The 23455-nt window shown below is 44.1% G+C and overlaps 1 protein-coding gene across 2 annotated transcripts; it reads left to right on the forward strand.

Annotated features, from left to right (window-relative positions):
* Positions 1-670: 670 nt before the first annotated feature.
* On the forward strand, positions 671-18483 carry oxnad1 (oxidoreductase NAD-binding domain containing 1). Of its 2 annotated transcripts, none has more exons than XM_014178383.3 (8): positions 671-801; positions 1176-1326; positions 1708-1792; positions 2048-2151; positions 12982-13123; positions 14621-14866; positions 15732-15840; positions 16126-18483. In XM_014178383.3, exons 2-8 carry the CDS (start codon positions 1217-1219, stop codon positions 16281-16283), a joined length of 954 nt encoding a protein of 317 aa, XP_014033858.1. In that variant the 5' UTR covers positions 671-801; positions 1176-1216; the 3' UTR covers positions 16284-18483. The 2 variants fall into 2 exon arrangements, with proteins under 2 accessions (XP_014033858.1, XP_014033859.1); XM_014178384.3 differs by having other exon boundaries at positions 1729-1792.
* Positions 18484-23455: the final 4972 nt, after the last annotated feature.

Raw genomic sequence — 23455 nt, forward strand, 5'->3', positions numbered from 1 at the left:
CCTTCACCAAACATACTTTTCTCTCAGTCTGAGAAGAATCTTAACCACCACTTTATAGATTACAAAGATTAAGAAACCACAGTAAGCATAAACCAACAATCTAATTGCTCTTGTCTAGTTACTAACTGTCACATGTTGGGAATTATTACTAACTCCTCTTACATCAGACAACCTTGTTAGTATCACCACAGGACTCCTCCATATCCTGCTACACCTGGTCGGTTGGGTGGAATATGTTTGATGTTATTTGATGTGCTTTTGCTTCTCCAGCAAGGACCATTTGGAATGGTCGGTCACCCATTTCCTTCCTTTCAAGGTATGTTGGTTCTTTATTTATTTGGATGGAGTTGAAAGTAACCCAATTAATGTTGGACTGTTTAGTCCTCTTGGTTCTGTTACATTGCTTTTTCCCAGATGTGTTATTCATCTTGTAGACTTGAGTCTGCACCTTCCTTTTCCTTTGAATTGCGTGGAAAGACCAGTTGGGATAAGGGGACAACACCATTTTTCACCCCTGGATTGAGGTACATTTTCCAAACCATATCTTGCGCTGGTTTCGTTGATGTCGTAATCTAAACAGGAAGTCTGTCCGACCACAGTGCAGCTGTAAGGAGTCGTATGGTGGGAATCTATTCTGGCTAAGAACAATGTTGAGTGTGGCCTGCGCAGTCTCTGCGCAAATATGAACCCACGAAAGAGCAGGCTGTCAATCACTTCCGGGGTCAACAAATCTTCCACAGGAAGGTTATCTAACTAACTTGTACAATGATGAAGATCATATGAAACATTCTCATCACATTGGTAGGACTTTGTTTTCAGAGAGACTAGCTAGCTATATTCCGTAGGGAATGCAGTCAGGACTAAGCGATGTTACGATAGCTGTTTGCTGTCATGTGAAAGGGCATATGGTTGTGTAACTGGACTAACTGAGCTAGTCATGCCCTGGTTTTCTCTGTTTTAAAAACGCTGTGGTTACACAGGTGGTTATCATGCTAGTTACATCAGACATACATGTTGAGATGCCGGGTGACAAGAAAGAGACCGAGGGTGTTGTAATCGATTTTTGTATCAATTAACTAGATTACGTGACTGTCAATCTGGTTTAGACCACCTATAACTGGCCATCACAACAGCACCAACCAACACCACATTTCTCTCTTTCTCTCTTGCAATAGGTTTCCTCTATAAAGTTAAGGTGAAGTGACATCCTATCGCAATGAGCGTCCCATGTCTACTGTCCACGGCTGCTCGAAGCTTCACATTGCCGGGGGTATCCGGTGTGCTGCTAAGCCGGTTCCGTGTATTGTGCCCTTGTTCGATCACAAGGTGAGTTGAGTTCCATCTCGAATATGTCGAGTATTGTTGCAGGTCAGGTGGCCCTTCACCACTGTCATTGTTGTGGGTTAGGAGAGGCCTGGCTGTGACTGATTGTGCAGCTACTACACTTTTGCCACTTCTTATCCAACACCAGAGCTTCCATACACCCATAACTACTCGCCTGTTTTTAGATTAGGATTTACTTAAAGTTTGTTGGACCCAGCTGACAATAGGTAAAAGTCAATTTGCCGTTTGTGTTTTGACATCTGCACACAGGTAAGACTGCAGTGTCTTTATAGGGGCCATTGAGGTTATAGCCTTATGTAACCTTTGAGGTGATCAGCTTGGCTAAATTATTTTCTGATAGATGGACATGTTAAAATAAAGTAGGCATTTTTGTTGTCTTTTCAGGAAAATGTCATCCAGAAGACAAATGGACCATCTAGAGAGGACAGCCAGCAACTACAGACAAGATGTGAGTGACCGCCCAGCTGTGTTCGTACTATAGCAGCAAAACTGTGGCTTATGCAATTCAAAGCTGAAAACAGTTTTGGGCTTCATTCTGTGTTTCATCACGAGACTGTCAATCGCTGAGACAGTTTTCTTTGTCTGTTTATGCAATAGGTTAGTAGTGTACAGAGCCTTAACTATTGCCACAGTTTACAATCGTTCATATTCATAATTGACAGGTTATTTAATTTGTAAAGTTTGTGTGTCTGTCTGTGTCAAGGGTGTATATCCGGCACAGGTATGTGGCATCATGGACGAGTCTGAGACAGTGAAACGCCTTCGGCTAGCTGTCCATCCAGACTTCACTTTCAGAGCTGGCCAGTGGTGAGTAGTACAGTACTGTTGTTTGTTTGGCTACATTCATAGCTCATTGTAAGGATTCTGAACACAGCATAACACCAATGGTTTGGGGGAGAGGCTGCTTACACCTATCCAATCCTTTCTGATCTGCACAAGTGTGAAGTGGTATGTTGTAGGTATGGGTAGATACTAGGGCTGTAAAGGTATTCGTACTGAACCGTTCGGTTCGACCGCACTGTGAACCCGAATGAATAAATAGAAACATTAGGGCTTGGCTATGCCTACGCTGCGTTGTATGCCATTTCCTTGTGAATAAATCAGAGCTGAAAAAAGATTGTAGGCTATTCTGTTAGTTAAAACAACTACAGCCTATGCGCACGTTGTAATAAAAATTCTAATCTTGACTGGCGGATTTCAAACTATCCTTTTGTGAGGCGCAGCTGGGCACTGTGTAGATGGCAAGAGGTGAGATCAATAAACCAGAATGGGAGGATCCTCCATCATTTCAATTTCCAGTTTCGGGAACATTTTGGCTTCACAGTCGATTACAACGGCGATGGACAGAGTTGTGGATAAAACGTTTATTGTATGTTCTCCACTGCTCAATGAGAATAGCCTATACAGAGTGGCCAATCACAAGCCATCAAAGAGCCTCTACAGTCATAAGAGCCTCTGTGTGGCAAAGCAAGTTGGGAGATTATCTAATCAATGGAATTAAAATGATCGAGTTAAAAGAGAAGTATATGCTACAACGAACGAGAGCCAACGGGTAGGCTGCTATTTAATCATTTGAATGGAGGTGTTGTTATTTGTAACTGTAGGACAGGAAGAAAGCAAATGCAGACCCAACTAGCTTCTCTCCGTTTGATACAGTCAAGAGGGGTACTACGTAATCATATTGGATGATACAGTTGAAGTCGGAAGTTTACATACACCTTTACCAAATATATTTAAGCTCAGTTTTTCACAATTCCTGACATTTAATCCTAGTAAAAATTCCCTGTCTTAGGTCAGTTAGGATCACCACTTTATTTTAAGAATGTGAAATGTCAGAATAATAGTAGAGTGATTTATTTCAGCTTATTTTTCTTTCATCACATTCCCAGTGGGTCAGAAGTTTACATACACTCAATTAGTATTTGGTGTAATTGCCTTTAAATTTTTTAACTTGGGTCAAACGTTTCGGGTAGCCTTCCACAAGCTTCCCACAATAAGTTGGGTGAATTTTGGCCCATTCCTCCTGACAGAGCTGGTGTAACTGAGTCAGGTTTGTAGGCCTTCTTGCTCACACACGCTTTTTCAGTTCTGCCTACAAATGTTTTATAGGATTGAGGTCAGGGCTTTGTGATGGCCACTCCAATACCTTGACTTTGTTGTCCTTATGCCATTGCCACAACTTTGGAAGTGTGCTTGGGGTCATTGTCCATTTGGAAGACCCATTTGCGACCAAACTTTAACTTCCTGACTGATGTCTTGAGATGTTGCTTCAATATATCCTCATGATGCCATCTATTTTGTGAGGTGCACCAGTCCCTCCTGCAGCAAAGCATCCCCACAACGTGATTCTGCCACCCCCGTGCTTCACGGTTGGGATGGTGTTCTTCGGCTTGCAAGCCTCCCCCTTTTTCCTCTAAACATAATGATGGTCATTATGGCCAAACGGTTCTATTTTTGTTTCATCAGACCAGGGGACATTTCTCCAAAAAGTACAATCTTTGTCCCCATGTGCAGTTGCAAACCGTAGTCTGGCTTTTTTATGGTGGTTTTGGAGCAGTGGCTTCTTCCTTGCTGAGTGGCCTTTCAGGTTATGGCGATATTGGACTCGTTTTACTGTGGATATAGATACTTTTGTACCTGTTTCCTCCAGCATCTTCACAAGGTCCTTTGATGTTGTTCTGGGATTGATTTGCACTTTTCGCACCAAAGTACGTTATTCTCTAGGAGACAATGTGTCTCCTTCCTGAGCGGTATGACGGCTGCGTGGTCCCATGGTGTTTATACTTGAGTACTATTGTTTTGACAGATGAACGTGGTACTTTCAGGCGTTTGGAAATTGCTCCCAAGGATGAACCAGACTTGTGGAGGTCTACAATTTTTTTTCTGAGTTGTTGGCTGATTTCTTTTGATTTTCCCATGATGTCAAGCAAAGAGGCACTGAGTTTGAAGGTAGGCCTTGAAATACATCCACAGGTACACCCCCAATTGACTCTAATGATGTCAGTTAGCCTATCAGGAGCTTCTAAAGCCATGACATTTTCTGGAATTATCCAAGCTGTTTTGTAGGCACAGTCAACTTAGTGTATGTAAACTTCTGACCCACTGGAATTGTGATACAGTGAATTTTAAGTGAAATAATCTCTGTATACAATTGTTGGAAAAATTACTTGTGTCATGCAAAAGTAGATGTCCTAACCGACTTGCCAAAACTATAGTCTGTTAACAAGAAATTTGAGTGGTTGAAAAACGAGTTTTAATGACTCCAACCTAAGTGTATGTTAACTTCTGACTTCAACTGTAAATAACCTAGCTATGACAAGCTAGAAGTTAGTCTACTAGCGCAAATCGGCTTGTTTGGTTGCTGCCTGGCTTACAGTACACAAGGCCACTCCTCCGCCTGCTCTCCTAGCGCTGTATCAGCTCTGGTTAATAAAATGGCTTACATGTGGACTCGTCTGCTGCTTTCTTCACTCAAAATCCACCACGTCTATATGGAACTGGTCGTCTTTGGGTCCGTTTGGAACAGGTCTCTATATTAAAACATTTATTTATGCATATTTGTCTTGGTGGGAAAGCCGCAGGTCCATTTAGAAACGGCACCAACTTTTTAGACCTCTACTTTTGGACCAACATAACAGTCCCTGTCACAACACAATTCCAGGAACATTATGAATGTCACAGAAACTGGACTTGGCCACAAATAGGGTGGTTTTTAATTTAGCGTATTTTGCCAAATAAACAAACATTAACTACAGTAACTGTTAGAATTCTAGAATTAATTTTTCCACTGAACCGTGACCCCAAAGCCTCAATACGTACCAAACCATGAATTCTAGAATTAATTTTTCCACTGTACCTGCAACCAGTCAGGATGGTCTCTGTTGCTGCTGTAGAACCTTTTGAGGATCTCAGGACCCATGCCAAATCTTTTTAGTTTCCTGATGGGGAATAGGTTTTGTCATGCCCTCTTCACGACTGTCTTGGTGTGTTTGGGCCATTCTAGTTTGTTGGTGATGTGGACACCAAGGAACTTGAAGCTCTCAACCTGCTCCACTACAGGCCCGTCGATGAGAAGGGTGGCATGCTCGGTCCTCCTTTTCCTGTAGTCCACAATCATCTCCTTAGTCTTGGTTACGTTGAGGGATAGGTTGTTATTCTGCCACACGGCCAGGTCTCAGCCTATAGGGAGGAGGTCAGTCAGTGATCAGGCCTACCACTGTTGTGTCGTCTGCAAACTTAATGATGGTGTTGGAGTCGTGCCTGGCCATGCAGTCGTGGGTGAACAGGGAGTACAGGAGGGGACTGGGCACGCACCCCTGGGGGGCTCCAGTGTTGAGGATCAGCGTGGCAGATGTTGCTACCTACCCTCACCACCTGGGGGCGGCCCGTCAGGAAGTCCAGGATCCAGTTGCAGAGGGAGGTGTTTAGTCCCAGGATCCTTAGCTTAGTGATGAGCTTTGAGTGCACCACTATGGTGTTGAACGCTGAGCTATAGTCAATGAGTAGCATTCTCACATTGGTGTTCCTTTTGTCCAAGTGGGAAAGGGTAGTGTGGAGTGCAATAGAGATTGCATCATCTGTGGATCTGTTCGTGTGGTATGAAAATTGGAATGGGTTTAGGGTTTCTGGGATAATGGTGTTGATGTGAGCCATTACCAACCTTTCAAAGCACTTCATGGCTACTGACGTGAGTGCTACGGGTCTGTAGTCATTTAGGCTGGTTGCCTTTGTGTTCTTGGGCACAGGGACTATGGTGGTTTGCTTGAAAAATGTTAGTATTACAGACTCAATCAGGGAAATGTTGAAAATGTCAGTGAAGACACATGCCAACAGAACAGTAAAAGGAAATCTGTCAATTGAAATAAATTCATTAAGCTCTAATCTATGGATTTCACATGACTGGTAATCCAGATATGCATCTGTTGGTTACAGATACCTTTAAAAAAAGGTTAGGAGCGTGGATCAGAAAACCAGTCAGTATCTGGTGTAACCACCATTTGCCTCATGCAGTGCGACACATCTCCTTCACATAGAGTTGATCAGGCTGGTGATTGTGGCCTCTTCAATGGCTGTGTGAAGTTGCTGGGTGTTGGGGGGAACTGGAACACGCTGTCGTACACGTCGATCCAGAGTTTTCCAAACATGCTCAATGGGTGACATGTCTATTGAGTATGCAGACAGTGGAAGAACTGCGACATTTTCACCTTCCAGGATTTGTGTACCGATCCTTGTGACATGGGGCTGCGCATTATCATGCTGAAACGTGAGGTGATGGCGGCGGATGAATGGCATGACAATGGGCCTCAGGATCTCGTCACGGTATCTCTGTGCATTCAAATTGCCATTGATAAAATGCAATTGTGTTTGTTGTCCGTAGTTTATACCAGCACATACCATAACCCCACCGCCACCATGGATCCCACTTTCCCACAATAATGACATCAGCAAACAGCTCACCCACACAGCAGTTGAAACTGCAGTCAGGTGAAGACCCTGATGAGGACGGCGAGCAAGCAGATGAGCTTCTTTTAGACACTTTCTGACAGTTTTGCAGAATTTCTTCAGTTGTGCAAACCCAGGTTCATCAGCTGTCCGGGTGGCTGGTCTCAGATGATCTTACAGGTGAAGAAGCTGGATGTGGAGGTCTTAGGCTGGTGTGTTTACATGTGGGCTGCGTCTAAAATGACGTTGGAGGCGGCTTATGGTAGAGAAATTAACATTCAATTCTCTGTCAACAGATCTGGTGGACATTCCTGCAGTCAACTGCACATTTTAGAGCTGCCTTTTATTGTCCCCAGCACAAAGTGCACCTGTGTAATGATCATGCTGTTTAATCAGCTTCTTCATATGCCACACCTGTCAGGTGTATGAGTTATTTTGGCAAAGGAGGAATGCTCACTAACAGGGATGTAAACAACATGTGAGAGAAGCTTTTTGTGCATGTGGAACATTTCTGGGATCTTTTATTTCAGCTCATGAAATATGGGACCAACACTTTACATGTTGCGTTTTATATTTTTGTTCAGTGTAAAAACATTTTCCGTACAGTGTAATTTGTAGAGATTACTAATATTACTGTCCCCACTACAACAACCAAAAATACTTAAATGCATGTAATTTTGTCCTTGAAACATTTAATTGAAATACTTAAGAATTCCATTCATTCCTATGGCAGACTGCTTTTACTGGGGAGTGCCAATATGGTTGACCGGTGGCTTCAAAGCCTCTCAATCGCCCATGCATAGCATCAGAAATCTAGGGTTTGTATAAATCATTGGTAGATACAGTATTGGGGGAGGGGGTTGTCACATTTCACCAATAAACCACAACAAGAGGTAGTTTTTTTTTGATAAAAGGACCACGGGCATAGAGTTTATGAAGTTTATTATTTGACGTAGGCTGCTGTCAATCATCACACTCAGTGAACTCTTCTGTCCAGCTCTTGAACAATTATTTTATAAGGACTGTAATACCTTTACCAGGCACAAGAGGGAAGTGTTGCACTGAAGCTCTGTGGTTATGTTTATGCTGCACAGATACATTTAGTGTATACATTTACTCTCCCCTGCCACTCTTTCCCAGGTCATTGTGGTAAAATATAAAGTTTTGTCAATCACCCCCCCCTCGGTTAAAATGAAGTTAAATTGATCATTTTAAAAGATGAATAGATATGGCGACAGCAGGAAGTATGATTAACTTGCGAGGTTATTTTAGACCCACTAACAAGCATTAGTATTGTAGCTAAAAGCAAAGCACACATACATAAACATGTTTAATTTATGTTATGAAAAAGTACATTCATTTCTCTAACTGTAAATATCAATTAATCACATTTATTTTGAAAGCTCTCTTTACATCAGCAGATGTCAGTTCTTATACAGAACCCAGCCTAAACCCCCAAACATCTCCTTCAACTCTGAGGTCCATACTGCAGGTGGGCGTTTGTGTTGTGTATAAACAGTAGGGGTCTGTGAGTTGGACGACGGCGTTCAGTAATGAATGTAAAAAGATGTAAATGCATTTATTACACCACCTCCAGTCCATATGGATGTTATTCCTATTCTGACAGCTGGGTAGGAGGAGTGGGAGAAACGTGTGTGTCTCAGTTCAGGTGTCGGAGGGAGAGGGAGAGGGAGGGAGAGAGAGCAGTAGATGGTTACTAGTTAGTATTTCCTTGGAGGGGTAGATGGAGAGAGAGAGCAGTAGATGGTTACTAGTTAGTATTTCCTTGGAGGGGTAGATGGAGAGAGAGAGAGCAGTAGATGGTTACTAGTTAGTATTTCCTTGGAGGGGTAGATGGAGAGAGCAGTAGATGGTTACTAGTTAGTATTTCCTTGGAGGGGTAGATGGAGAGAGAGAGCAGTAGATGGTTACTAGTTAGTATTTCCTTGGAGGGGTAGATGGAGAGAGAGAGCAGTAGATGGTTACTAGTTAGTATTTCCTTGGAGGGGTAGATGGAGAGAGAGCAGTAGATGGTTACTAGTTAGTATTTCCTTGGAGGGGTAGATGGGGAGAGAGAGCAGTAGATGGTTACTAGTTAGTATTTCCTTGGAGGGGGTAGATGGAGGAGAGAGAGAGAGAGAGCAGTAGATGGTTACTAGTTAGTATTTCCTTGGAGGGGTAGATGGAGGGAGAGAGAGCAGTAGATGGTTACTAGTTAGTATTTCCTTGGAGGGGGTAGATGGAGAGAGAGAGAGAGAGCAGTAGATGGTTACTAGTTAGTATTTCCTTGGAGGGGTAGATGGGGAGGGAGAGAGAGCAGTAGATGGTTACTAGTTAGTATTTCCTTGGAGGGGTAGATGGAGAGAGAGAGAGCAGTAGATGGTTACTAGTTAGTATTTCCTTGGAGGGGTAGATGGAGAGAGAGAGAGCAGTAGATGGTTACTAGTTAGTATTTCCTTGGAGGGGTAGATGGAGAGAGAGAGAGCAGTAGATGGTTACTAGTTAGTATTTCCTTGGAGGGGTAGATGGGGAGAGAGAGAGAGCAGTAGATGGTTACTAGTTAGTATTTCCTTGGAGGGGTAGATGGGAGAGAGAGAGAGAGAGCAGTAGATGGTTACTAGTTAGTATTTCCTTGGAGGGGTAGATGGAGAGAGAGAGAGAGCAGTAGATGGTTACTAGTTAGTATTTCCTTGGAGGGGTAGATGGAGAGAGAGAGAGAGCAGTAGATGGTTACTAGTTAGTATTTCCTTGGAGGGGTAGATGGAGAGAGAGAGAGCAGTAGATGGTTACTAGTTAGTATTTCCTTGGAGGGGTAGATGGGAGAGAGAGAGAGCAGTAGATGGTTACTAGTTAGTATTTCCTTGGAGGGGTAGATGGGAGAGAGAGAGCAGTAGATGGTTACTAGTTAGTATTTCCTTGGAGGGGTAGATGGAGAGAGAGAGCAGTAGATGGTTACTAGTTAGTATTTCCTTGGAGGGGTAGATGGAGAGAGAGAGAGCAGTAGATGGTTACTAGTTAGTATTTCCTTGGAGGGGTAGATGGAGAGAGAGAGAGCAGTAGATGGTTACTAGTTAGTATTTCCTTGGAGGGGTAGATGGAGAGAGAGAGAGCAGTAGATGGTTACTAGTTAGTATTTCCTTGGAGGGGTAGATGGAGAGAGAGAGCAGTAGATGGTTACTAGTTAGTATTTCCTTGGAGGGGTAGATGGAGAGAGAGAGAGAGCAGTAGATGGTTACTAGTTAGTATTTCCTTGGAGGGGTAGATGGAGAGAGCAGTAGATGGTTACTAGTTAGTATTTCCTTGGAGGGGTAGATGGAGAGAGAGAGCAGTAGATGGTTACTAGTTAGTATTTCCTTGGAGGGGTAGATGGAGGAGAGAGAGCAGTAGATGGTTACTAGTTAGTATTTCCTTGGAGGGGTAGATGGAGAGAGAGAGAGCAGTAGATGGTTACTAGTTAGTATTTCCTTGGAGGGGTAGATGGGAGAGAGAGAGAGCAGTAGATGGTTACTAGTTAGTATTTCCTTGGAGGGGTAGATGGAGAGAGAGAGAGCAGTAGATGGTTACTAGTTAGTATTTCCTTGGAGGGGTAGATGGAGAGAGAGAGAGCAGTAGATGGTTACTAGTTAGTATTTCCTTGGAGGGGTAGATGGAGAGAGAGAGAGAGCAGTAGATGGTTACTAGTTAGTATTTCCTTGGAGGGGTAGATGGAGAGAGAGAGAGAGCAGTAGATGGTTACTAGTTAGTATTTCCTTGGAGGGGTAGATGGAGAGAGAGAGAGCAGTAGATGGTTACTAGTTAGTATTTCCTTGGAGGGGTAGATGGAGAGAGAGAGAGCAGTAGATGGTTACTAGTTAGTATTTCCTTGGAGGGGTAGATGGAGAGAGAGAGAGCAGTAGATGGTTACTAGTTAGTATTTCCTTGGAGGGGTAGATGGAGAGAGAGAGAGCAGTAGATGGTTACTAGTTAGTATTTCCTTGGAGGGGTAGATGGAGAGAGAGAGAGCAGTAGATGGTTACTAGTTAGTATTTCCTTGGAGGGGTAGATGGGAGAGAGAGAGAGCAGTAGATGGTTACTAGTTAGTATTTCCTTGGAGGGGTAGATGGAGAGAGAGAGAGCAGTAGATGGTTACTAGTTAGTATTTCCTTGGAGGGGTAGATGGAGAGAGAGAGAGCAGTAGATGGTTACTAGTTAGTATTTCCTTGGAGGGGTAGATGGAGAGAGAGAGAGCAGTAGATGGTTACTAGTTAGTATTTCCTTGGAGGGGTAGATGGAGAGAGAGAGAGCAGTAGATGGTTACTAGTTAGTATTTCCTTGGAGGGGTAGATGGAGAGAGAGAGAGCAGTAGATGGTTACTAGTTAGTATTTCCTTGGAGGGGTAGATGGAGAGAGAGAGAGCAGTAGATGGTTACTAGTTAGTATTTCCTTGGAGGGGTAGATGGAGAGAGAGAGAGAGAGCAGTAGATGGTTACTAGTTAGTATTTCCTTGGAGGGGTAGATGGAGAGAGAGAGAGCAGTAGATGGTTACTAGTTAGTATTTCCTTGGAGGGGTAGATGGAGAGAGAGAGAGCAGTAGATGGTTACTAGTTAGTATTTCCTTGGAGGGGTAGATGGAGAGAGAGAGAGCAGTAGATGGTTACTAGTTAGTATTTCCTTGGAGGGGTAGATGGGAGAGAGAGAGAGCAGTAGATGGTTACTAGTTAGTATTTCCTTGGAGGGGTAGATGGAGAGAGAGAGAGCAGTAGATGGTTACTAGTTAGTATTTCCTTGGAGGGGTAGATGGGAGAGAGAGAGAGCAGTAGATGGTTACTAGTTAGTATTTCCTTGGAGGGGTAGATGGAGAGAGAGAGAGCAGTAGATGGTTACTAGTTAGTATTTCCTTGGAGGGGTAGATGGAGAGAGAGAGAGAGAGAGAGAGCAGTAGATGGTTACTAGTTAGTATTTCCTTGGAGGGGTAGATGGAGAGAGAGAGAGCAGTAGATGGTTACTAGTTAGTATTTCCTTGGAGGGGTAGATGGAGAGAGAGAGAGCAGTAGATGGTTACTAGTTAGTATTTCCTTGGAGGGGTAGATGGAGAGAGAGAGAGCAGTAGATGGTTACTAGTTAGTATTTCCTTGGAGGGGTAGATGGGAGAGAGAGAGAGCAGTAGATGGTTACTAGTTAGTATTTCCTTGGAGGGGTAGATGGAGAGAGAGAGAGCAGTAGATGGTTACTAGTTAGTATTTCCTTGGAGGGGTAGATGGAGAGAGAGAGAGCAGTAGATGGTTACTAGTTAGTATTTCCTTGGAGGGGTAGATGGAGAGAGAGAGAGAGCAGTAGATGGTTACTAGTTAGTATTTCCTTGGAGGGGTAGATGAGAGAGAGAGAGAGCAGTAGATGGTTACTAGTTAGTATTTCCTTGGAGGGGTAGATGGAGAGAGAGAGAGAGCAGTAGATGGTTACTAGTTAGTATTTCCTTGGAGGGGTAGATGGAGAGAGAGAGAGCAGTAGATGGTTACTAGTTAGTATTTCCTTGGAGGGGTAGATGGAGAGAGAGAGAGCAGTAGATGGTTACTAGTTAGTATTTCCTTGGAGGGGTAGATGGAGGGAGAGAGAGCAGTAGATGGTTACTAGTTAGTATTTCCTTGGAGGGGTAGATGGAGAGAGAGAGAGAGCAGTAGATGGTTACTAGTTAGTATTTCCTTGGAGGGGTAGATGGAGAGAGAGAGAGCAGTAGATGGTTACTAGTTAGTATTTCCTTGGAGGGGTAGATGGAGGGAGAGAGAGCAGTAGATGGTTACTAGTTAGTATTTCCTTGGAGGGGTAGATGGAGAGAGAGAGAGCAGTAGATGGTTACTAGTTAGTATTTCCTTGGAGGGGTAGATGGAGAGAGAGAGAGAGCAGTAGATGGTTACTAGTTAGTATTTCCTTGGAGGGGTAGATGGAGAGAGAGAGAGAGCAGTAGATGGTTACTAGTTAGTTTTTCCTTGGAGGGCTGTGTGCTTCTTGACGTTTTATTTTCTTTTAAAACTTGTGGCATTTTTTCCCCAGCCATTTCCTTTTCTGTGGTGTGTGTATATATATAAACAGAGATGTCATCGACACGTTCTGTACATTTTAAGATTTCATTTGGATCAGCGCTAGACTATTGGACACTTGTTTTATTGATTACTGTCTGTTTAGTGTGTGCTTTTCCCCCTGCTGCGTGTGTCTGTGTAGGGTGGACTTCTTCATCCCTGGTATGGAGAAGGTAGGAGGATTCTCTGTGTGTTCCAGTCCAGGTCTGCTGCAGAAAGAGGGTGTCATCGAGCTGGCTGTCAAATACACACAACATCCCCCTGCACACTGGATACACACCAAGGTGTGTGTGTGTGTGTGTGTGTGTGTGTGTGTGTGTGTGTGTGTGTGTGTGTGTGTGCATTGAAATGAAAATGTTCACTTGTCGGTAGTGCCTCAAAATCAATCAATAGCTTTGTCAGTATTTCTGCTGGTCACTATATCTGTTAATTGCTCTGTCTCTGTCTCTCTCTCTCTCCCATGGTGTTTAACAGCTTCTGTTCAGACGTAGCTAAATCGAATCTGCACTGGAAGTTGTTTTTTTTAATCTCTGAAACAGACAGTTTCTCCACAATAGCGGAGCAGAAAGCAGATCATTCTAGAATGTGGATACATCTCATACCTGAGCTATTTATCAGTACAAAATAATCACTCTCCTCCCTCTGCTCTCTCTCCCTCCCCTTCTCTCTGCCCTCCCTCTCTCTGCCCTCCCTCTCTCTGCCCTCCCTCTCTCTGCCCTCCCTCTCTCTGCCCTCCCTCTCTCTGCCCTCCCTCTCTCTGCCCTCCCTCTCTCTGCCCTCCCTCTCTCTGCTCTCCCTCCCTCCCTCTGCTCTCTCTCCCCTTCTCTCTGCCCTCCCCTTCTCTCTGCCCTCCCCTTCTCTCTGCCCTCCCTCTCTCTGCCCTCCCTCTCTCTGCCCTCCCTCTCTCTGCCCTCCCTCTCTCTGCCCTCCCTCCCTCTGCTCTCTCTCTCTCCCTCCCCTTCTCTCTGCCCTCCCTCTCTCTGCCCTCCCTCTCTCTGCCCTCCCTCTCTCTGCCCTCCCTCTCTCTGCCCTCCCTCTCTCTGCCCTCCCTCTCTCTGCCCTCCCTCTCTCTGCCCTCCCTCCCTCTGCTCTCCCTCCCTCCCTCTGCTCTCTCTCCCTCCCCTTCTCTCTGCCCTCCCTCTCTCTGCCCTCCCTCTCTCTGCTCTCCCTCCCTCCCTCTGCTCTCTCTGCCCTCCCTCTCTCTGCCCTCCCTCTCTCTGCTCTCCCTCCCTCCCTCTGCTCTCTCTGCCCTCCCTCTCTCTGCCCTCCCTCTCTCTGCCCTCCCTCTCTCTGCCCTCCCTCTCTCTGCCCTCCCTCTCTCTGCCCTCCCTCTCTCTGCTCTCCCTCTCTCTGCTCTTCTCCCTCTGCTCTCTCTCCCTCCCCTTCTCTCTGCCCTCCCTCTCTCTGCCCTCCCTCCCTCCCCTTCTCTCTGCCCTCCCTCTCTCTGCCCTCCCTCCCTCTGCTCTCTGCCCTCCCTCCCTCCCTCTGCTCTCGCCCTCCCTCCCTCCCTCCCTCTGCTCTCTCTCCCTCCCCCTCTCTCTGCCCTCCCTCCATTTGCTCCCCCTTTCTCTGCCCTCCCTCCATTTGCTCCCCCTCTCTCTGCCCTCCCTCCATTTGCTCTCGCCCTCCCTCCCTCTGCTCCTTCTCTGCTCTCTCCCCCTCTCTTTCCTCTCTGCTCTTTCCCCCTCCCTCTGCTCTCTCCCCCCCCCCCCCCCTGCTCTCCCCCTCCCCTCTCTGCTCCCTCTCTCTCTGCCCCCCCTCTCTTCCTCTCCCTCCTACAGTGCACCATGGACTCCCATGTAGCGATGCGTGTGGGTGGTAACTTTTTCTTTGACCCCCTGCCCTCTGACCCCTCTGTCGACCTGTTGTTGGTGGCTGGGGGCGTGGGCATTAACCCGCTATACTCCATCCTGCTCCATGCCGCTGACCTGCTACGACAGAACCCCGCTAACGCAGGGAGGGGCTACCACATAGGCTCCACCCACCTCTGCTACAGTGCCAAGAACACACAGGAGCTGCTCTTCAAGGTGTGTGTGTGTGTGTGTGTGTGTGTGTGGTGTGTGTGTGTGTGTGTGTGTGTGTGAGTGTGAGTGTGAGAGAGGACGTGTGTGGTTGCAAGTATTTGTATCAGTGTATATATATTTGTATCAGGATATATGGTCTTTTCTCATTTGGGCAAAAGCCTGTATTTCAAATCAAATTTTATTAGTCACATGCGCTGAATACAACTGGTGTAGACCTTACAGTGAAATGCTTACTAATGAGCCCCTAACCAACAATGCAGTTTAAAAAAAACCAGATAAGAAATAAAAGTAACAAGTAGTTAAACGAGCAGCAGTAAAATACCAATAGCAATATACAGGGGGTACCGTTACACCCTTTCTCCTCCGTGATCCGGAAACCGATGTGGTTGAGGAGATGTTAATTCATTAGTAGGCAAACAGAAGTGTCCTCTCTTCCTCTATAGCCTCCTTTCATCGAGGATACCAGAGTCCTTTGCGGAAGAGTTTTAAAATCTGCCACACCCCCTTTGAATCAGGTTTTGTCGGAGGAGAAAAGCATGCGCGTTTAAAAACAATATTCTACTTACTGTTTTATTTATCTTGCACATTTTAACTTTTTGTTTGAGTCACTTTACACATTTTCATTTGGGATCCACCCCTGTAAAGGTAATTTTCCTGATGACGCGTGAGTGGAGAAGTCATTTCATACAGCGTATTTTCGTCCACATTCCCTCGCCGCCTTGCCTCGATTAACTTTCACCATTTTCAAAAGGAGATGAGGGAGGACGGAGAAGAAGACGCAGGAGTTGAACAAATCTAATTGAGAAAAGGCCTGTGTGTGTAGGAATGAGACCAGTAATTGTTCTTCCCGTCCCTGCTCTGCTCTCAGAAAAGCATCATAAACGTGTGTAAGGAATTCCCAGAGAAATTCTCCTGTGACTTCCACGTCACCGCACAGACCGCAGACATCAACCAGGAACTCCAACCGTACATGAACCGTAAGTACCACAGAATGACCTTAACACAACCACAAATGTTTACTGATGTAGTCTACAATGGGTTGGTATACTTTGGCTTTGAAATGATCTAGATTTTAACTGGATATGTTTCCATTGGTTGCAAAACGGATACATTCTCAAATCATTTAAATGGATGCTAGTCCCAGAATGGTAGTACTGGTATGAAAGTGTTTTTAGCTACTTTTTAATGTATGTTTTTTATGTTGTCTTTTTAAATTTGTTTTAAATGGCACTTGTAATAAATGTTGATTTGATCTCCCCCAGGTGGGAGGCTGTCAGAGGGGGGGTTGCGTCGCCACGTCGACCCTAACACCACTCTGTGTTACCTGTGTGGCCCTCCACCCATGATAGAGAGCGTGGTCCAGACCCTACTCAGCCTAGGCCTATCCCAGGAAAGGATACTGTTTGAGAAGTGGTGGTAGTGGGTACTAGAGACAGACCTCTTCATCATCTCACCCCGGCCTAACTATCCCTGCTCTCTCCTCCAGTGCCCAGGAGATCAGACCAAGCACCTGCCCCCGTTACCATGGCAACATGTCAAGGACTATTGGACCATATTTGTTGGGAGCTGCACACATCATTTTACATACGTCTATACTAGGGCTGTGAAGGCCAGCCAGTGATTGTCATGTATAACTGCCCGTCTCACGGTAGTTGACTGTTAATTAACATAAACACATTTAGCATCTCCTGGCTTTCACTCATAGCCTACAAGCCACTGATGCAGACCGTTGGAACATCTACACTACCGTTCTAAAGTTTGGGGTCACTTAGAAAGTTCCTTGTTTTTGAAAGAAAAGCAACATTTTTTTTTTTTGTCCGTTAAAATAACATCAAATTGATCAGAAATGCAGTGTAGACATCAATGTTGTAAATGACTATTGTGCTGAAAACTGCAGATTTTTAATGGAATATCTACATAGGCATATAGAGGCCCATTATCAGCAAGCATCACTCCTGTGTTCCAATGGCACGTTGTTAGCTAATCCATGTTTATCATTTTAAAAGGCTAATTGATGATTAGAAAACCCTTTTGCAGTTATGTTAGCACAGCTCAAAACTGTTGTGTATCTGGAGCATCAGCATTTGTGGGTTTGATTACAGGCTCAAAATGGCCAGAAACAAAGACCTTTCTTCTGAAACTCGTCAGTCTATTCTTGTTCTGAGAAATGAAGGCTATTCCATGTGAGAAATTGCCAAGAAACTGAAGATCTCGTACAATGCTGTGTACTACTCTCTTCACAGAACAGCGCAAACTGGCTTTAACCAGAATAGAAAGAGTGGGAGGCCCCGGTGCACAACTGAGCAAGAGAACAAGTACAAATGAGTGTCTAGTTTGAGAAACAGACGCCTCACAAGCCCTCAACTGGCAGCTTCATTGAATAGTACCCGCAAAACACCAGTCTCAACGTCAACAGTGAAGAGGCGATGCTGGCCTTCGAGGCAGAGTTCCTCTGTCCAGTGTCTGTGTTCTTTTGCCCATCTTAATATTTTATTTTTATTGGCCAGTTTGAGATATGGCTTTTTCTTTGCAACTCTGCCTAGAAGGCCAGCATCCCAGAGTCGCCTCTTCACTGTCGACGTTGAGACTGGTGTTTTGCGGGTACTATTTAATGAAGTGCCAGTTGAGGACTTGTGAGGCGTCTGTTTCTCAAACTAGACACTCTAATGTACTTGTCCTCTTGCTCAGATGTGCACCAGGGCCTCCCACTCCTCTTTCTATTCTGGTTAGTTCTGTGGAGGGGAGGCATGTGCTGTTTTTTGCCTTACTGCACACAAGCTTGGAATCATTCACAAATGATAGGCTCAAATTGTCACCCATCAGACTATTCTTGATTTAATCTTGTCATTACGTAAACTAAATGTCATCTATGCACTTAAATAGCAAATGGAGGATACTTTTCCCGTGGTTCATTTTCATGCCAGCCAGGTAGGATATACTCCTGTTGTAAAGAGAAGCAATGTGCTTCATATTGTAAGTAAATATAGTAGGCCTAGCCCATAGAAAGCTAATTGGATCCTCCTCTTTTTAATAGAGGCCATCAACAACAACAAAAATCTCAGCAATTGCATAGCCTATAGAAATGTTGCGCAACATGAGCTCATGGGCTCTCATTAAGTGTTTGATTACATTTTCCAATACATTTGCATTGATGTCAGTGATTAGAGGGACAATAGAGCGCTAACCTAGTGGTTAGCAAGTTTGGTAGGCTACTAATGAGCATCAGAGCTTGGAGAAGCCTTGTTACCGTGACTAAACAGTCACGTGGAATTTGACTGCGGTCATGATTCGTGACCACTGGTGTGGCGGTAATACGGTCGCCATAACAGCCCAAGTCTCTACCAGGTACTAACTTGAACAACTGACTTGAACAACTGGCACAACTTGAACAAATGAACGCATCTTTACCATGAATATTCACTTGACTCAGGTGTTCATCAAATGCAATGAACATAAGTTGTACGAGGCTCATTGCACTGAGCCTGACTGATTTTGACCTCTGACCCGTGTGAAGTGCAGTGTAAAATGTATAGAAAGGTTTCTTGATGGTGCACATTGCCCAGTGGAGAAACGTTCTCACCTGTTTCTGATAATGAAAATAAATAATTTGATTCAGTGGATATAGTTTGAGGAAATAATGTGTATGTGCAATTCTGTACATTATAATAATCTGATTCATTTTCTTGCAGTAGAAATAATTTATAAAGGAATGTTTTTCAAACAAGACCAAGCCTAGTCTGGCTAACACCAGCTCTCAAAGTCTTTCTGACTGTAGTCACGTGGATCGCGTCAGCCAAGCTAGACCAAACCACACAGCAGAACCCCTGTTTATACCTGGAGCTAACATGATACCTGTGTCCTGATCTTTTCCACATTCTGATTGTGCCCACATTTTTTAAAGTTTAAATGATTCTAATAACAGATTGTGATTAGATAGTTGGGGATGATTTGATGGGTTAGATGACAGCTCAGTGGATGGAGTCAATTAAAATAAACCTTTTCAGAGAGGTTGATGGAGGGCATTAAACACAGGTTGTGAACAGCAAGATTGCCAGTTTTAATCCCAATGCAACTTGTTTTCCAACCCTACACAACATAACTAATCGCATTTTAGTGTCTTACTGAAGAACTTCAGATATGTGAAAAACAAGTGTGGTGCCCTCCCTACTGGCGCAGTGGACTAGGCACTGGGGATGGGGACCAGAAGGTCCCAGGTTCTAATCTTTGATGCCTCTTTTCAAAAAAGGTATATTTATAGCCCTGGTTACACCTTGCATTAAAATGTGGTTTCGTTATCTGATCAATGAGAACGTGGACAAGCTCAGCACACATTCTTAGCACCAGATATAAAGGGGCTAGAGAGAAAATCACACCAGCGAGTGTATTTATAGAAAGTAAAAAAAACTATGCAGACCTTAACACATCTATCACACACATCCTGGCAAGTGTCCCCTCTTCCTCTCACTTACACACACATCACGACTTCTTCCAATCATCACACACCCATCCAGGCCTGAAATCGCACACACACCTCTCACAAATGAGTTTGTATATACAGTGGCAGAGGGGATCTGTCATGGTGCACTGTAATATAACCTCCTGGTGGTCCATGTCTGCTGAAATCGTTTAGTTTTGTTTTGCTCCTCAGATGTGAGACGACTGAGGGGTGGTGTATACAGAATTAAGAGTTGAAATAAAAGAAAACGAAGTCAGTATATTGTTTTGAGAATTGTTTATTCCTTCTGTTTGTCTGTAATAAAGAGTGTGTCACAAATGGCACCCTATTCCCTATATAATGCACTACATAGGGAATAGGGTACCGGACTTGTTTACCACATCACTCACACAACAGGAAGGGGACTATGGTGCTGTACAAGTATTCCATAAATGCCTTCTGTAAAGTATAATCACTGACCTAACATAACATGATAGGGGAAAGCTATACAGAGACACCTATCCAATCGTTACATTTACATTTGAATCGTTTAGCATACGCTCTTATCCAGAGCGACTTACAGGAGCAATTAGGGTTAAGTGCAATCATGATAAATGAAGGGAGGATACAGTTTTCAGTATTCACACAGGGCCATTGTCCTTGACTTTAAATGAGTTAAGTAAAGGTGGAGAAAATCTCCTTAAATGTACAGTATTGTATGATACATGTCAAATAGATCTATAAACAGAAGTATGATTGATGTTACTTTGGCAATTAAGGCTCTGACCTATATTATCGCCGTATTCTCATTGGCCCAAAGCAGATGCACAACTGTACAAAAGCATCTCCACATATTTAGGCAATAAGGCCCGAGGAGTCGTGGTGTATGGCCAACATACCACGGCTAAGGGCTGTTCTGACGCAACGCGGAGTGCTTGGACACAGCCCTTAGCCGTGGTATATAGGCCATATATCACAAACCCCAGAAGAGCCTTATTGCTGTTATAAACTGGTTACCAACATAATTAGAGCAGTAAAACTAAATGTTTTGTCGTACCCGTGGTATGCGGTCTGATATACCCTGCTTTTCAGCCATTTAAAATTCAGGGTTCAAACCACCCAGTTTAAAATTGCAAATAAGGCCTACTAGGCGAGTACATTACAACACTCCAGGGTGAAGTTTCCCTTAGGTACAGATCTAGGACCCTCCCTCAATCCTAACCTTGACCATTTGTGGGGGAATGCAAAAACTGACCCAAGATCAGCATCTAGGGGCCACTTCACCCTACTCCAAACGACAACATCTCGGCCGAAGGTGAAATGTGTGCCTTGAAGGATGATTGAAGCCGTTACACGTTCGCAGCAGTCCATATGAATATACACAAATCCATATATATACACTACCGTTCAAAAGTTTGGGGTGACTTTAGGGTTCTTGTTTTTGAAAGAAAAGCAAACATAGGCCCATTATCAGAAACCATCACTCCTGTCATCAAGGGTGGCTATTTGGCACGTTGTGTTAGCTAAATTGCCAAGAAACTGAAGATCTTGTACAACACTGTGCACTACTCCCTTCACAGAACAGTGCAAACTGGCTCTAAAAAGAATAGAAAGAGGAGTGGGAGGCCTCGGTGCACAACTAAGCAAGAGGACAAATACATTAGAGTGTCTAGTTTGAGAAACAGACGCCTCAACTGGCAGCTTCATTATATAGTACCTCCAAAACACCAGTCTCAACATCAACAGTGAAGAGGCGACTTCAGGATGCTGGCCATCTAGGCAGAGTTCCTCTGTCCAGTGTCTGTGTTATTTTGCCCATCTTAATCTTTTCTTTTATTGGCCAGTCTGAGATATGGCTTTTTTTTTGCAACTCTGCCTAGAAGGCCAGCATCCCGGAGTCACCTCTTCACTGTTGATGTTGAGACTGGTAGTCCGACTAAGCGCAAACCAGATGGGATGGCGTATCCATTTTTTTCCACAGGACAATGACCCCACACACCTCCGGGATGTGTAAGGGCTATTTTACCAAGAAGGAGAGTGATGGAGTGCTGCATCCGATGACCTGGCCTCCAAAATCCCCCAACCTCAACCAAATTGAGATGGTTTGGGATGAGTTGGATCGCAGAGTGAAGGAAAAGCAGCCAACAAGTGCTCAGCATATGTTGGGAACTTCTTTAAGACCGTTGGAAAAGCATTCCAGGTGAAGCTGGTTGAGAGAATGCCAAGAGTGTGCAAAGCTGTCATCAAGGGTGGCTATTTGAATCTCAAATATAAAATATATTTTGATTTGTTTAACACTTTTTTGGTTACTACATGATTCCATATGTGTTATTTCATAGTTTTGATGTCTTCACTATTTTTCTACAATGTAGAAAATAGTAAAAATAAAGAAAAACCCTTGAATGAGTAGGCATTCTAAAACTTTTGACCAGTAGTATATATATATATGTGCACATATATATACAGCATATATATACAGTTGAAGTCGGAGGTTTACATACACCTTAGCCAAATACATTTAAACTCAGTTTTTCACAATTCCTGACATTTAATCCTAGTAAGAATTCCCTGTCTTAGGTCAGTTAGGATCACCACTTTATTTTAAGAATGTGAAATGTCAGAATAATAGTAGAGAGAATGATTTATTTCAGATTTGATTTCTTTCATCACATTCCCAGTGAGTCAGAAGTTTACATACACTCAATTAGTATTTGGTAGTATTGCCTTTAAATTGTTTAACTTGGGTCAAACGTTTCGGGTAGCCTTCCACAAGCTTCCCACAATAAGTTGGGTGAATTGTGGCCCATTCCTCCTGACAGAGCTGGTGTAACTGAGTCAGGTTTGTAGGCTTCCTTTGCTCGCACACGCTTTTTCAGTTCTGCCCACACATTTTCTATAGGATTGAGGTCAGGGCTTTGTGATGACCACTCCAATACCTTAACTGTGTTGTCCTTAAGCCGTTTTGCCACAACTTTGGAAGTATGCTTGGGGTCATTGTCCATTTGGAAGACCCATTTGCGACCAAGCTTTAACTTCCTGACTGATGTCTTGAGATGTTGCTTCAATATATCCACATAATTTTTCTTCCTCATGATGCCATCTATTTTCTGAAGTGCACCAGTCCCTCCTGCAGTAAAGCACCCCCACAACATGATGCTGCCACTATGCTTCACGGTTGGGATGGTGGTCTTCGGCTTGCAAGCATCCCCCTTTTTCCTCCAAGCATAACGATGGTCATTATGGCCAAACAGTTCTATTTTTGTTTCATCAGACCAGAGGACATTTCTACAAAAAGTACGATCTTTGTCCCCATGTGCAGTTGCAAACCGTAGTCTGGCATTTTTATGGCGGTTCTGGAGCAGTGGCTTCTTCCTGGCTGAGCGGCCTTTCAGGTTATGTCGATATAGGACTTGTTTTACTGTGGATATAGATACTTTTGTACCTGTTTCCTCCAGCATCTTCACAAGGTCCTTTGCTGTTATTCTGCGATTGACTTGCACTTTTTGCACCAAAGTACGTTCATCTTTCGGAGACAGAATGCGTCTCCTTCCTGAGCGGTATGACGGCTGCGTGGTCCCATGGTGTTTATACTTGCGTACTATTGTTTGTACAGATGAACGTGGTACCTTCAGGCGTTTGGAAATTGCTTCCAAGGATGAACCAGACTTGTGGAGGTCTTTGCTGATTTCTTTTGATTTTCCCATGATGTCAAGCAAAGAGGCACTGAGTTTGAAGGTAGGCCTTGAAATACATCCACAGGTACACCTCCAATTGACTCAAATTATGTCAATTAGCCTATCAGAAGCTTCTAAAGCCATGACATAATTTTCTGGAATTTTCCAAGCTGTTTAAAGGCAGGGGCGGAAATCCCGGGGGGGACGGGGGACACACGACCCCCCCATCCTGGGAAAAATATGATTTGTCCCCCCCAATATATCACTGAAACATAACTATGTAATTTAAATAATATTAATAATACGCAATGAAAGCAATTGTGCTGATTATAGACACTTAATAGCGCGTTTTTAAGTTTCAAAAGATTGCGACCCCCCCACCCTTTGCCTCACAATGGTTTGATCCACTGCCAGTTCCTTAGCTTGCTAGGTAACAGAGAGGTCGTATCTACTGTCTGAAAGGCACTCAATGCACATAACTGA

This window comes from Salmo salar, chromosome 27, assembly GCF_965601325.2.
Source record: "Salmo salar chromosome 27, fSalSal1, whole genome shotgun sequence".
Classification (NCBI taxonomy): Eukaryota; Metazoa; Chordata; class Actinopteri; order Salmoniformes; family Salmonidae; genus Salmo; species Salmo salar.

Bases quoted from the DNA above. Each gene is read 5' to 3' on its own strand.
- oxnad1 (XM_014178383.3), top strand. From the start codon at position 1,217: ATGAGCGTCCCATGTCTACTGTCCACGGCTGCTCGAAGCTTCACATTG. The intron at 1,327-1,707 runs GTGAGTTGAGTT...AAAATAAAGTAG, and splicing joins TGCCCTTGTTCGATCACAAG to GCATTTTTGTTGTCTTTTCA. The intron at 14,867-15,731 runs GTGTGTGTGTGT...CTCTGCTCTCAG, and splicing joins CACAGGAGCTGCTCTTCAAG to AAAAGCATCATAAACGTGTG.